General features: G+C 38.0%; 1 protein-coding gene across 2 annotated transcripts in view; it reads right to left on the bottom strand.

Moving 5' to 3' along the window:
* The window catches only part of PAK2 (p21 (RAC1) activated kinase 2), a 96,608-nt gene that overhangs the window by 46,651 nt on the left and 33,127 nt on the right, over positions 1–16,830 (bottom strand). For both annotated transcript variants that reach the window (XM_012780328.3, XM_012780327.3), the window contains one exon: positions 1,927–2,134. In XM_012780328.3, the coding sequence (XP_012635782.1) occupies positions 1,927–2,113 (187 nt within the window). In that variant the 5' untranslated portion in view covers positions 2,114–2,134. The remainder of the gene's footprint in view (positions 1–1,926; positions 2,135–16,830) is intronic.

The following is a 16,830-nucleotide window of genomic DNA, read 5'->3' as shown; positions in this document are numbered from 1 at the left end:
CTATGATTGCACCACTACACTCCAGCCTAGGTGACAGAGATGCTATCTCAAAAAAAAAGCATGAAATCACAAATAAGTGTATTTATTATACTAAAATAAATGAATAGGTTTTCAACTGTTCAATGACTATGTCCTGTCTATAAAATCTGAATTACCCAAGACTTGATTCATTATTAATACTAACCCAAATTTTCACTGATTATATATCATATAATCTCAAATTAAATGTGTATTAAGTATTATTATATACAAAGCACCATTCTTCTTCCACTTAGGTTTACCTTTTCATATAGGAGATATATCTTTATCTCCGCTTATACCTATTACCAGCTATCAGAATCATAATACTATGCTTAATGTGATTCAACAAATGAATTTCTTTTTTTTTTTTTTTTTTTTTTTGAGACAGAGTCTCGCTTGTTGCCCAGGCTTGAGTGAGTGCCGTGGCGTCAGCCTAGCTCACAGCAACCTCAAACTCCTGGGCTCAAGCAATCCTGCTGCCTCAGCCTCCCGAGTAGCTGGGACTACAGGCATGCGCCACCATGCCCGGCTAATTTTTATATATATATTAGTTGGCCAATTAATTTCTTTCTATTTATAGTAGAGACGGGGTCTCGCTCTTGCTCAGGCTGGTTTCGAACTCCTGACCTTGAGCAATCCGCCCGCCTCAGCCTCCCAAAGTGCTAGGATTACAGGCGTGAGCCACCGCGCCCGGCTTGAATTTCTTACTTATTGTAATATCTAATGGTGTTCAATCCCTTATCCAATTCTAAAAATCCAAAAAAATTTGAAAACCAATAGATTTGTCTATTGACACTAAAACTATTTTAGTGACTTCAACTTATACAAGACTATTTATAGTCTTTATCCCTCCTTTGTTTGAATACACTGGTGGTTCTTAACTGGGGGGTGATTTTGCCTCACAGGGGATATCTGGCAATGTCTGGAGACATTTTGGGTTTGTCACAACTGGGTGCAAGGTGCTACTGACATCTAGTGGGTAAAAGCTAGGAATGCTGTTGAATGTCCCATAATGCACAGGTACAACTCCCTGCAACAACAAATTATTTGGCCCCAAAATGTCAATAGTGGGCAGGGCCTGGTGGCTCAGGTCTATAATCCTAGCACTCTGGGAGGCTGAGGTCGGAGGATCGCTTAAGCCCGGGAGTTCAAGACCAGCCTGAGCAAGAGAGAGACCAAGTCTCTATTAAAAACAGAAAAAATTAGCTGGGCGTGGTGGCTAACGCCCACAGTCCCAGCTACTTGGGAGGCTGAGGCAGGAGGATCACCTGAGCCCAGGAATTTGAGGTTGCTCTGAGCTAAGGCACTGTAGCCTGGGTGACAGAGCAAGATTCTGTCTCAAAAAGTCAATAGTGCCGAGGCTGAGAAACCCCAGACTAGACAATATTTTGCTGAAGACACATCAATGTGTTGATTACTAAGGCTTCTTCAAATATGTCTGCAGGCATTATAGAATACAAGATAGAGACAGACAGTATTTATTACTCAAAAGTCAGAAAAAGTCTTAATTCTAAAATACAGCGGGCTCTAGGAATTTCAGACAGGAGACTGTGGATCCTCTATCACCATTCTATTTCATAATAACAGCAGGTCTTCCTCAAATATCTTGTGATTTGTATCCCATTAATGTCAGGAAGCCATAAACTATGACCAAGGTCTCAGAAAATAAAGGAGATGAATACAGAAATTCATTGGCCATAACAAGTAGGATGAGTAACAACTTTACAGTTTTATTCTTTTTTATCACAGTTTAAAATAAACTAGCCTTTTAAATAGTGCCTATATAGTAACATTAGTTATTTTCTTGATTATGTTTTATTGTTCTTACCATAAAAGATATCGACATGGGATACTGTAATATAATAAATCAATACTGGGACTCATAAAACTACAAGAGCTGTTTACCTTTCTCTGTGCCTGAGAATATGGAGATGATTTTATGCCTGGACTTTTTTTCCTCTGGAACAGATGGCAAAGGTTTCAAACTGTGATTGGCTGACAAAGGGTCTTTGCCTCCAGTGCTAAAAATGGTACTGCTCATTCGCACAGGAGGTGCCGGAGGCTTGTCTTCCAGTTCTCCGTTATCAGACATGATTCAGAACTAGGAAATGGCCTGAAACATATAGGCAAAAAAAAAAAAAAAATTAAAAATTAAAAAATACAATTAATAACAAAATAAAGAGTTACAAGCACAAAACAGTAGTAACTACCTCTTGCCACAACTCCAAATTAGAAAATGTTATCCATTTAGAGTAACTAACATTGACAAAATTTGGAAAAATCAATGTGAGATAGATGTAACTGGTTATCAACAAAGGTAAGCTACCCTAATAAAGATGGTAAATGGTTAGATGAGGGAATATTTGAAAAGCCAAGTGGAAAGCATGATCACCCTAATATAGCAAAAGCTATCCACGTAATCAATTGATTCTAAGAGACTGTTCCAACAAAAAGACAGTATAGTATCTTAAAATAAGAGAATTCCAAAGAGGAAGAGTATGTTCTGAGCAGTTAATCACAGGATATCTCTGTGAGGTTTATCTCTAGAGCAGAAATGGATGCCTGGCTGCTAAACCTATTAAACACCATCCCTCTGATTCCTTGCACACCAGCCTTCACATAATCTTTCCTAATGGATTCCTAAAAGAATGTGCTACCAATGCAATATTTGGTCTCTCTGAAAAGTTGACATTCTAATTTACACACATTAGTCTCTTTTGAATTTTGCAGTCATATGAAGCTTGATCAATCTAGGTACACTGACAAAATCAAATCCAGAGCATGGCTGAGAACCAGAGCATCACCACAACCCCCCAAGGTTCTGTGACACTGTAATTCCCTGACCAGGCAACTTCTCTTATCCACATGGTTAACTTAGTGGAAATTTTAACTTTGTTTATACATACTACTTATAGGTATATATTTTATGTCTTTAAAAAAAGTGGCCGGACGCGGTGGCGCGCGCCTGTAGTCCCAGCTACTCGGGAGGCTGAGATGGGAGGATCGCTTGAGCCCAGGAGTTCTGGGCTGTAGTGCGCTATGCCGATCGGGTGTCCGCACTAAGTTCGGCATCAATATGGTGACCTCCCGGGAGCGGGGGACCACCAGGTTGCCTAAGGAGGGGTGAACCGGCCCAGGTCGGAAACGGAGCAGGTCAAAACTCCCGTGCTGATCAGTAGTGGGATCGCGCCTGTGAATAGCCACTGCACTCCAGCCTGGGCAACATAGCGAGACCCCGTCTCTTTAAAAAAAAAAAAAAAAAATTAAAAAAAGTGGATCACCAGGCCAGCGCGGTGGGTCAGGCCTGTAATCCCAGCACTCTGGGAGGCCGAGGCGGGAGGATCGCTCAAGGTCAGGAGTTCGAAACCAGCCTGAGCAAGAGCGAGACCCCATCTCTACTAAAAACAGAAAGAAATTAGCTGGACAACTAAAAATATACATAGAAAAAATTAGCCGGGCATGGTGGCACATGCCTGTAGTCCCAGTTACTCGGGAGGCTGAGGCAGGAGGACCACTGGAGCCCAGGAGTTTGAGGTTGTTGTGAGCTAGGCTGATGCCACGGCACTCTAGCCAGGGCAACAGAGTGAGACTCTGTCTCCAAAAAAAAAAAAAAAAGGATTACCTACACTAAAATCAGTAGTAAAAGGGAGAAGATCCCTAACTTACACATTAGTTCTGATATAAAAGTAAATATATTAGGTAACAACACACTTCCCCACTAAACAACGTTTTGTTGTTTGTTGTTTTTTTCCTTTGAGACAGAGTCTCACTCTATTGCCCGGGTTGAGTGCTGTAGCATCATCACAGCCTCAAAGTGCTGACCTTAATCGATCCTCCTGCCTTGGCCTCCCTGAGTGCTAGGATTACAGGTGTGAGCCACCATGCCCAGCCCTAATCAAAATTTTGATGGGTAATTGTATCTTGATTTGATTATAAGGTTATTTAATGCATCGAAGTAAACAAAACTTTGTGTACATACAAAGAATGTCAACACTTTTTAGAGAAAATTAAATTTTTATTTTACTTTTTAGTTTGAATGCTAATACCTGAAGAAAAGCAGGCTCAATTTGAGAACTAAGGGATGAAGAAATTATTATACCTAATTCTACTCCAAATCTTATAGCTTTTGTTTTCCTCGGTAAGAGTATTTTTGTTATTTTTATTTTTGGTTTTTGGTTAGAGTATGTTATTAGAACTACTATATATTTTATCTGCCAAAATGACAATTATTTTTCAGTCTACAAGAGGAAGAATGAGAGACGGTAAAAGATGAAAAACATACATTTTGGGAGATAACTAGCTGGAAAAAAGCTGGGAAAGGGGAGTAAAAAAGATCTAGATCTGTGTGTGAGAAAGACTGCCTGGTCCAAGGAAGAAAAGAGGGTGGGATCTGAGGTGGTGTAGATAACATGCCATTAGCTGATTCTTCCTAACATCACAGGGGTTTGTTTTAGGGTGAGGTGCAAGCAAGATGCAACTGGCTATTCTTAAGTATGGGCTGCTATCAGTGTGCACTATGAGAGGGGACCTATCTTGCCACAGAAGGAAGAAAGATAAGGCTTAGTAACAATATTGCAAGCATTATTTCATCATTGGCTAAATCAAGACAAATGTTTAGGTGTTAATTGATCATAACACTAAGGCACAGTAGATTATCCCTGGAATAATTCACTTTCATCTTAATCACCAGTTACAACAGAAATTGAGTGCAAAGTTACAACGTTTGCTTTTCAGGTATACCATGAACACATATTAATACTCACTATTTATGTAAATAAGTGAAAAAAATCAGGATAATATAACAAAACTTCAAAATACATTTATAGCATTTATAGAAAAAAATGCATCAAAATATTTTTAAATTTATTTTTTACTCATGTTTTTCACATGAAAATATTTTTTTGCATATTTGTTTTCAGAGACAGAGTCTTGTTCTGTCACTGAGCTCGTGTGCCATGGTGTCACATGGTGTCAGCCTACTTCGCAGCAACCTCAAACTGCGGGGCTTCAGCAATCCTCCTGTCTCAGCCTCCCAAGTAGCTGGGACTACAAGTGTATGCCACCATGCCGGGCTCATTTTGTCTATTTTTAGTAGACACAGGGTCTCTCTCTTGCTCAGGCTGGTCTCGAACTTCTGACCTCAAGCAATACTCCCACCTTTGCCTCCCAGAGTGTCGCATCAGAATGTTAACAGTGGCTATCTGCAGCTAATAAGTAGTTTTTAACTTAATCATTACCATCAGAGAGCTGTGGCTAAAAGATATACATATTTAAAAACACAGTCAGGGCACAATAATTACTTAGTGTAAACAGACTACAAATTCTATCCTTAAGGCTTGCTCATACATAGAACATGACTAGAAACTGTCAATGCACCTTAAATCAAAACAAAACAAACAAAAAACTCAGCTACATGTTGTCCAGTTTTGTGGTTAACAGCATAAGGTCTGGAATCAGACTGCTTTCATTGGAATCCTGGTTCCAAGTGTGTAACTCTGGGCAAATTACTTAACTGTGCCTCAGGGTTCCTTGACTTACCCTTTAAGAAGTATCTGCCCAAACAAACCCAAATTTAATATTAAACACATGAGTCATAGATGTCCTAATGAAATTACTCAAGATGACAAATATGATAGCAACAATTCTAAGTAATATGCCACATAAGTGATAAGATCTTAATAAATATAAGCACAACCCTTGGTACAATACTGATGCCTCTGCCACCAGCTTAGCTGAAGACTTCATCACTTAATTTCAGGATTTCTCTTAGTCTCTTATATCTTCAGTTGTTGTTCAGAGGGAATTAGAATAAACTCTAGCTTCCTAAAGAGTTTCTATGTGTTCTCAGCTGTATCTACTGACTGTAGAAGTAAAAAAAAGAAAAAAGAAAAATTAATAAATTTATAATAAATATATTTTTTAAAAAAAGAGTTTCTATGTGCTCAGTTTTTTGTGTAGAGAAAGAAGTTAGAACTGGTTAAATACACTTTAATCATTATGCAGGAGTTGACTAAAAGTAACACATGATATCACTCTCCCTGGCTACATCTTCCTCAGCAGCTGCCCACAACCTATAGGCTGAGGACTAAACTCTGGCATTTAGGGCCATTTAACTACAAACTGCTGAATTAATCTGATCTCTCATGGATGTACCACACAAATCCTACGCTTCATATTGTCCAAATATACCATGGACTTTTCTGGCCTAAATAATTTTTGTGTATATATTACTACATTCTTAATTTTTCTTCATTCCTTTTATCTACTCAAGCAAATCTTTCAAGGCTCAGTAAAAATTATTTCTATGTAAGGTCATTCCTGTCTATCCCTGCTCAAAATGATCTCTCACATCCTCTGAACTCGAGTTACAAAGGAAAATAAATTTGGAGACTATTAAAATCACAAAGAATTAGAATTCATCTGGCCCATCTCCCTTATTTTATGTGTGAAAAAACGAACCCACTAAAAAGTAAGTGGTTTGCATGAAATCACACAAATCTATTTACAGAACTAAGACTAAAATTTAAGTTTCTAACAATCTCATGTCCTTTTTTCCTTATTTATGCTAATATACCAGACCATTCTTTGGCAATGAATTATAATTATACATCCTTAGTTATTTTATGTTTTTTCCTGCCCAAGACTTCAAGCAATTCAAAGGCAGGGACTATGCACGGATTAGACAACAATGTTTACTGATTCATGGTGCAAGACTGCCCCCAGATGAAATATTATTCTTCTTGAATCTATTAGTTATTTTAAATCAAACAGTATTTCACTAAAAACATACAAACTACCCGATGTTAACAAAAATATCTTTGGAAAGATTTATACTTTTCCCCCCTCACAGCTAAGTCATGGACTTCACTTCTCTTTTCCATAAAGCAGTACATTTTTTAGTGCACTGCTACTGACAGTGTCTAATGCCTGAAAACTGCCAAATGAGGTTGTGATAAGGTTCCTTACACTCACCTTATATTTTAGCCAAAACCAATAATTGAATATAAAACAATTCATGATAAAATACTCATTTACCTTGTTTTTGCTCCACCATTATTCAAAAATGTTTTATAAAAAAAAGAGCAAATGGTAAGTACTGACTCTCTCCAAATTTGTTCAAACACTTTGCTACTTTTCAGTGAAAAACAAGTAGGCGAAACAAAAAGTGTGACCCAAACACACTGTACTCTTCTATCAGGCCCATTGTTGAACTGTGACACGACTCAAACACAAACAATTCCTCAATTGTCTACTGAAGGAGACTAGGGGTAGCTAAAATATACAGCAGAAATGAAAAAAGTAGTGGTGTCTGGAACCAGTCAGCCCAATTAGTAGAAATTACTAAATTTATTACAATCTACTGGGATCAACTAGCAGTGCTCCCCAACCTCTTTGGCACCAAGGACTGGTTTCATGGAAGACAATTTTTCCATGGCGGGTGGGGGGAGCTCTACAGCCAGGCCGTGGACTGGTAAGGCAGCACAGGGGTTGGGGGACACAGAACTATGGTATTCTAAGTATAAACCATATATTACTGAAAAATATGATTAATAAAGCATAAGTTTCCTTTACATTTTATATAAATAACAAATGAGTCTTAATTTTTCAGTACATCATAAATGCTGTAACACAACACTAATTAATCAGACTTCTAACACTCTCTCAATAAGCTGCAAGAGCCCCAATACCAATGATACTCCCCCACATAAAAAGCCTTGAATACCTCTGAGAGCAAAACAACCAATGAAGACATCTCCAAATCACCTGAAGAAACAACATACACTATAAACATAAGGTTCAGAAATCAGAAGGAAAGGATCCCAGCTACCTGGGAGGCTGAGGCAGAAGGCTTGCTTGAGCCCAGGAGTTTGAGGCTGTAGTGAGCTACAATGATGCCATTGCATTCTACCCAGGGCAAGAGAGTGAGACGCTGTCTCAAAAAATATCAGAAGAAAAGTAGTGCTCTCATTTGGTGACAACAACTGTAACATCAGGCCCACTAACAAAGCCAGAAAGAAAAGAGGAAGAGGGCTAGGCGTGGTGGCTCATGCCTGTAATCTTAGCACTCTGGGAGGCTGAGGCAGGCAGATCGTTTGAGCTTAGTTCAAGATTTTAGCCTGAGCAAGAGCAAGACTCCGTCTCTACTAAAAATAGAAAGAAATTAGCTGGACAACTAAAAATATATAGAAAAAAATTAGCCAGGCATGGCGGTGCATGCCTGTAGTCCCAGCTATTCGGGAGGCTGAGGCAGTAGGATCGCTTGAGCCCAGGAGTTTGAGGTTGCTGTGAGCTAGGCTGATGCCATGGACTCTAGCCCAGGCAACAGAGTGAGACTGTGTCTCTCAAAATTTAAAAAAACAAAAGAGGAAGAGGAGGAAAAGAGATGCCGAAAACACAATCAGGGGACTGGTAAAAAATACACAAGGACAATATAATCTTGCTTCAAAGTCAAATAAATAAAGGACTAGATAACACATCAAATCTTTTAAAATGCATTAGGTGAGCTAGTAAAATGAGAGGGATGATTCCATAGAGCCCCAAAACAAAGTGAAATCAGAAACTCAAAAGAGTAAGCAATTTACTAATCCAGTTATTCTTGAAGGATTTTGACTAAATCCTGGAGACCTTATGCTTCTACTTTGTTGGCTGTCACAGAGGACAGGTGATACAACCCAGAGTCTGCCTACGCTGAAGTCTAATAGAAGTCCCTCCCACATGAGGCTAGGACCTAAAAGACTATACTATTTAAAGATAAATCAGGAATAAATCCCTCTGGACAGAAGAACAAGAAAATTTTGAGCTTGGTGATGGCAAGTGGGGAAAAATAAATCTCTGAGAAATCCTAACAACAAAATTTGTGTTTATGATCTGAATTCATGCCATCTAAGAGGTTCACAAAAACCCCAAAGAGATTTAACTAAATGTAGTCCCAAGTTGGTTATACTTTCTGATGAGTGACAGAAGCAAATATAAGGCCTCTATGGGAGAAATCAACTTCAACACAGGTCTCAAAGATAAAGTTCTAAGGGAAAGGAGCACTTCGTGGGTAAGGAAATAAACAAGGAAAACAAGGCACCATGATTAAGAACTAGCCAAAACAGACTGGTAAAATAGATACAGAATAATCTGACATAGAATACATGTAAGAAGCTAGAAAATAAAAGGAGAAAAGCGCAAATATGAAAAACACAATACAGAATTTTCAGTAAGAAAAAATATGATACCCAAAAACTCAACAGGTGAAGTAAAAAGCAGTACACAGTGGAAGAGAGAATTAGTGAACTGGGAGATATTTCTGAAGAAAGTTCCCAGAATATAACACAGAGAAACAAAGAGACAGGAAAAGAGGAAAGAGAAGATGGGTAAGTTGGACAGTCTAACACACATCTATTTGGGAGATTATAGAATGAAGGGACTTATTCACAGAGTAAATTAATAGCTGAGAAATTTCCAGAAATTATAATGAACATGAACATAGATCCATAAGTTAAAGAAGTGTAATGAATCAAAAGCAGGATAAAAAGTAATCTACAGGTAGACATATCACAGTGACTTTAGGAGCATCAAAGACAAGTTCCTAAAATCAGCCAAGGGAAAAAAAAAGACAGACTGCACAGAAACAGTAGTTGGACTGTCAGCTTACTTCTTAATTACAACAACAAAAGCAAGACAACAGTAGAATATCCTCAGCATGTTGAGAGAAAAAGCTGCCAACATAAACTGCAGATCCAACAAAAGTATCTTTCGAGAATGAGGTAAAATAGGCTGGGCACGGTGGCTCACTCCTGCAATCCCAGTGCCCCAGGAGGTAAAAGCAAGAGGATCCCGCGAGGCCAGGAATTCGAGACCAGCCTGGGCAACATAGTGAGACCTGCCTGCTACAAAATATTTTAAAAAATTATCTAGGCATGGTGGCTAATACCTATAATTTCAGCTACGTGGGAGACTGAGGCAGGAGGATCATTTATTCACAATTTAGAAAATCATGTCACCAAGAGTGCTGTGCTCATGCTGGCTGAGTCACTGACAGTGGTCCTACGTATGAGACTATACTCTAGCCAAGTCTATGCATAGATACAAGCCTCTGTCACTTCATAATGACAGTATAGTTGTGATCAGTATTTACAAATGGAAATATATAAATTGTTCTGCGTTTTATTTCTTCTTTCTTTCATAGTTAGGACATTATATTGATTTTTCCCCCCTGAAATTTTGTGAGGGTAGGTTTAATAGTCTGATTTTCATTTCATAGGAAAGTAGTGTAACATAGCATTTAAGAGTAGAGACCCTTTGAGTCAGATATCCTATTTCTTGTAATCTATTCCAAGGATACTCTGGCAAAAATACAAAAAGATATATGCACTAGGATTTTTTAAAAAATTCATATAAACATTAGTTTAGGCAGGTTGTTAGGCAGATTAGATAATCACATTAGACAAAAATCAAAACCAACACATGCCTCTTTAATGATATCTAGCTTATGTTTCTGCATATTTTGTACTAGTCAATTACTTGCAAATCAACTACACTAGTCAATGTGGAAAAAAGCTAAACAATCTTAGATCATCACCAGTCAACTTCATAGGCGCTGACTATATTTTCTTAATGTAGCCACCAACACTCAGCCCCTTTTGGAATTGGGGTCATAAGGCAGAGTAGTCTGTCACCTCTAACGGGGTGCTGTGAAAATTTGAATTTGTAACCAATTTCCATATGAAGTCTTTAATATTAAAATAGCAGACTTTTCTGTTTAAAGGGCAGTTTATAAAAAGTTGTCAAATATGCCCCAAATTTTTCTAGTCATGTGCCAAAGATTCAAACCCTTCAAAAAAGGAAGTCAGTTTACCACTCTTTGCTAATTAAAGGATGCACAATAAGTATTGTCAATGCCCAATAGTGAAGCACAGCTCCTCTTTTTTCCTATAGGAAAATAATGACTAGACTTCTACAAGGTTCTAAAATCAAATATATAAAGAAGATATATTCAGAGAAGTCTAGCTTTTAATTCATTCAGTCCTCTCAATTTTGTTCCCTCCCTCCCAGAGTAATCATAAAAAAAAATTATGGTTCCTCACTCCCCTGCCCTTCCCCCAGGATACAGACATATACACACAAATGGTAACTATGGGTGGTGGTGGATGTGTTAATTAATTTGATAGTGGTAATCATTATACAGTGTGTATGTATATCAAATCATTATGTTGTACACTTTGAATATACACACTTTTGTCAATTATACCTCAATAAAGCTGGGAAAAAATTTTATTTATCCTTCCATTTAAAAAGAATATATAAGCATGTGTATGTGTGCGTATTAATATATCTCCTTTTCCCTACCCCCTTAGGTAACTGGTGGTATGCCATACATATATTTTCCTCTCATCTTGCATTTTCACTTGGCATACCCTGGAGATCACTCCATGACAGTATATATTTTTTCTCATCAGTTTTTATAGCTTCATAATACTTCAATATGTGATGTACTATAGTTAATTCTGTCATTCCCCTATTTGTGGCCATTTGAGTTGCTTGCAGTCTTTTGCTGTTACAGATAATGCTACAATAACATCCTAGTGCATCTAGAGTGACCTGGAAGGTCACTCTACCCAGGCTCTGTCCAAGTGGCACAGGGAAGCATAGGGCTCTGCCCTGTGATGGACCTTTGCAGAATGAACAACACTGCTTGTAATAAAATACCAAAAAGGCCCAATCTAACAATCCATTGCTCACCACCAAAAAAAAAAAAATTCCTTAAACTGTTTACTTTGCAGATAACACATGAACCTCATTTAGCTTTACAATTAAACCAAATGAGACCAAAACACTGAACAGAACTGAGTGTAAACTGGCAGGGGTTGAAAATTCTCATTTTGTTCTATTCCTACATCTTTAGCGATTCAGATATCTACAATAGAAACTTTTTGTATAATATGTATTACACATTTAGCAAATACTCATTAACCAGATTATGACAATGCCTCTATTATTATCTACTATGTATGATGTATCATATTTTTTCTACTGAACTCTCTGCTTTGTGAAATCACAATTTTATAGTTCTTTTTATTCCCCAACAGCACCTAGCAAAGTGTTATATATACATCATGGAAACTCAAAATGTGTTTTTCAAATAAACAATGTTAGCCAGTTTAGGCAAAGAAACTACTGCCACTAATCAAGTTGCATATTGAAAGCCAAATCACTTTTCCTTTTATTTATTTATGTATTTATTTATTTATTTTTGAGACAGAGTCTCACCTTGTTGCCCAGGCTAGAGTGAGTGCCGTGGCGTCAGCCTGGCTCACAGCAACCTCAATCTCCAGGGCTCGAGCAATCCTTCTGCCTCAGCCTCCTGAGTAGCTGGGACTACAGGCATGTGCCACCATGCCTTGCTAATATTTTATATATATTTTTAGTTGGCCAATTAATATCTTCTATTTTTAATGTACAGACGGTGCACCTGCCATGACAAGAAAACATGAAAGATTTATTGCTCAGATAAAAAAATTATTAACAGATCCAGATGCTCTCATTTCTTTTCATTGTATTTTGCATTAGCAAACTCTTTGTGACACTTTGGAACAAGTTTTAAGTATTGTTAATTATATTCCTGCAAATATAACATGGCATAGTCAGTTTCCTAACAAGATGAAGTTGAACCATGAAGTATTCAGTGTGTTCTAAAGTGCTTCAGCTATTGTAGGGACAAGTGTTAGAACACAGAGTTAAATTTTATGAAGAACAGAATCAGCAACATGAATTATTGAAAGATTTATACAGGAATGCAGATCTCTTTGTGATATCATGTCAAATCAAAATGACTTGAATATTTCTTTCAAGGTAAAACTAAGTCTATATATGATACGTGGCCAAAAATCCAAGCATTTTGAAAAAAGATAGCTTTTTTCAAAACACTTCTTCTCCAAACGGAAATTTTAGATGAACATTTTTCCCAGGTAGCAAAGGTCACTGATGAGTAGGATAATGTATGAGAATCATCTGAAGAATACACAGCTGTTATAGACCTATTAATTAGAGAATACAATGAAAGGTTCACTGGCTTTGAGAATCATGACATCACACTCAAATTAGCATTTCAACCTCACCTAGTTGCTATCACTAAGGCACCTAAAGAACTAAAAATGAAATTGACTGAGCTCTCTGTAAATGACATTTTTTGAGACAGTCTTACTGTGTTGTCCGGGCTAGAGTGCCCTGGCATCAGCCTAGCTCACAGCAACCTCAAACTCCTGGGCTCGAGCAATCCTTCTGCCTCAGCCTCCTGAGTAGCTGGGACTACAGGCATGTGCCACCATGCCTTGCTAATATTTTATATATATTTTTAGTTGGCCAATTAATATTTTTCTATTTTTAGTAGAGACAGCATCTCACTCTTGCTAAGGGTGGTCTCAAACTCCTGACCTTGAGCAATCCTCCTGCCTTGGCCTCCCAGAGTGTTAGGATTACAGGCCTGAGCCACCACGCCCACCTGTAGATAACATAAAGTCACTGTTTGATGCAAAGAAACATCCAGTTTAAATATGGAAAACTGCAGTAGAATACCCATGCCTTTGGCAACATACCCAAAATATATTTTCTTGCTTTTCAACCACCTACGAATCTACATTCTCCTACCTAACCCAAATCAAGACGCCCTTAAGGTCACAAATGACTAATACCCAGCTAGAGGATCACCTAAAACTGAGAACCTCCATGCTGCAACCAAATATTCAAATATTTCCAACAAAAAGCAAAGACAACAAAGTCATTAAAAGGTTAGTTAACTTTAAAATTAGCAAATAGTTTTCGTTTTTTGAAATTATTAAGTACCTAGTAGTTAGATTTTTACAAAATAATGTACATTTTTAAGTATATGTAATTGAAGTTCTTGAATGTGGTCTCATTTGATTACAGTTAAATTAATGTGGCCTTCCAACATGAAAAGGCTCACCACCCTTTCTAGCAGATTCCATTTTACACCTTTTACTCTGGCAAAAATTAAGAAGGTTGACCAAAATCAAGTGTTAGCAAGGATGTGACACAAAGAGAATTCTCATACACTGCAGGTAGAGTGTAGACTGGTAAAACCACTTAAGAAAATTTGCTATCAGTTTGTAAAGCTGACAATCTATCTAACCAACATATCCTAAAATCTCAATGGCAACAAAGGCTTATTTCTAATGGATACTAAGCTTGAGGAAGTTAGCTCTTCTCCTTAAGGTGATTTAGGGATCAAGCCTGCTGCCATCTTAAAGTTCCACCATCTTAACACATCACCACCAAAATGTAAGAGAGTGACTGAGGAGGCATATGGGTTCTTTATTGTCTCAGTCCACAGGCCACATGTCTGATTTGCCCTCATAGATCAAAAGAACCTGGAGCATAGTAGACAATCAATACATACCTATTAAATGAATGTATGAGTACAGAGAAGTAAGAGATCACTTTTACCACATCAAAATGATGTGAAAGAACATGACTTTATAAATGACTTAAAGGATAGTTTCCACAGATAAAAAGTAAGTAAAAGGTACTAATTAAAGATCACAAATGGCAAGCAGGCTACTCAAACAGCTACCCTGAATGGTCCTAAGTGGGAGGCTGCCACATCATCCTGTATGCTGTGAAGAAAAAATTCTGAGATTGCATGCCACTTACGGGAGAGTATAAAATGAAATGAAATAATCTGGCAACGAGAGAGAAACAAACAAAAACCTCTCACTTAAAAAAAATATTTCTTTAAAAGGTGAGGAAAGTTTTAAAAATGGATATTCCTTTTTTAAACAGTATCAAATTGCACACAGAGGTTAAAAAAAAGTGAAGACAAAGGTTTCCCTTTACACCTCCTTCCCTCTCCCTTAATTCCAACTGTACTAGTTGCTAAAGACAACAACCATGCTTTATTAATCTTTGTATTTCCAGTACTCGGTACAGAGTTTGGCACACAGTATGTGTTTAACAAATGCTTACTAAAATGAACTGAGATCAGGTATGTAAGTTACAGAAACAAACATCAAGAGGTGTTATGCATTTTTAAAAGATGCCTTAAAAATTTTTCCAGTATCAAATTCAGATACTTTGGGAATACAGAGTGCTACCATGTAGGCAGGCCAATTCTATTTTTTTTTTCTGAGACAGAGTCTCACTCTGTTGCCCAGGCTAGAATGAGTGCCGTGGTGTCAGCCTGGCTCACAGCAACCTCAAACTCCTGGGCTCAAGCGATCCTTCTGCCTCAGCCTCCCGAGTAGCTGGGACTACAGGCATGCGCCACCATGCCCGGCTAATTTTATATATATATATATATATATATATATATATATATATATATATATACACACATTAGTTGGCCAATTAATTATTTTCTATTTATAGTAGAGATGGGGTCTCGCTCTTGCTCAGGTTGGTTTCGAACTCCTGAGCTCAAAGGATCCACCCGCCTCGGCCTCCCAGAGAGCTAGGATTACAGGCGTGAGCCACCGCGCCCGGCCAAGGCAGGCCAATTCTAAATAGGAATTTGCTTTTAAAGTCATTTTCAAATTATTTCTCTACTTTTTATTTCCTTACAAACATACCATTCTGTAACCTGTAGTATCTAACATGAGTGGCCATACTAACTATATATGGCTATTTAAATTACTATTAAATAAAAATAAAAATTCAGTTTCTTAGTTTTTTAAAAATTTTTCCTTTTATTTCATCATATTATGGAGGTACAAATATTGTTAGGGTTACAAATATCACCCCTGCCCCCCCTTCCTCCCCCCGATGTGTCCAATCCCCCAGTGGTGTGCATCACACATGTTATGGAAGCATACACCTCTTTCCTCCTACCCTCTCCTGCCTGCCCACCACCTGATAAAAAGTTTTGTTTTGTTTTACATTTTGGTTACATTGTATATCTTTGCCTCTCCCTAAGAAAGGTTAGAGTTATACCCTTCCCCTCCAAAATGCTCGCCACATCCCTAAGATTGGGCCCCCCCAATCCCTGGTGAGCATTGCCACCATTTGAAAACCATAGTTTTAATCAGTCAGTACCAATTTGATGTCGAGTAGATGTAGGCCCATTTTCCATGTCTTGTGTCGCCTCACTTTGGATAACGGGCTTAAGCTTAATCCAGGATAGCATAAACGGTGCTAGCTCACCGTCATTTCTTAGGATTGAGTAATATTCCATTGTGAGCATATACCACATACCATATATCACATTTCCATTGTGAGCATATACCACATATACCACATTACCTCATGAATTGTTGATGGGTACTTGGGTTGTTTCCATGACTGTGCAATAGTGAACTGTGCTGCTATAAACATTCGGGTGCAGATGTCTTTATAATAGAATGTCTTATGCTCTTTTGGGTAGATGCCGAACAATGGTATTGCAGGGTTGAATGGTATTTCTATTTCTAGCTGCTTGAGGTATCTCCAAATTCTTTTCCACAAAGGTTGCACTAATTTGCAAGTTTCTTAGTCTTATTAGCCACATTTCTAATGCTCAGTAGCCACATGCAGCTAGTGGCTACCATAGTGGACAGTACAGTTGAAGAGCATTTCAATCACTGCAACAAGTTCTAATTGGATAGCACTGCTGTATACGTTACCCAGGTTTCTACACAACTGCTCCTACATAGAGAGTTAGAGGAAGAAGAGTTATTCTTAAGTCAGATATTTCTTTTCTTTTTGTGGGGCAGGGAGGGAAATGGGGTCTCACTCTGTTGCCCAGGCTGCAGTGCAATGGCGCAATCACAGCTCAATGTGACCGTAGAACTCCTGGGCTCAAACGATCTTCCTGTCCTAGCCTCCAGAATA

This window comes from Microcebus murinus, chromosome 1, assembly GCF_040939455.1.
Source record: "Microcebus murinus isolate Inina chromosome 1, M.murinus_Inina_mat1.0, whole genome shotgun sequence".
Lineage (NCBI taxonomy): Eukaryota > Metazoa > Chordata > Mammalia > Primates > Cheirogaleidae > Microcebus > Microcebus murinus.
Note: the sequence above shows the minus strand (reverse complement) of the source record. Positions and strands in the feature narration are given on the sequence as shown.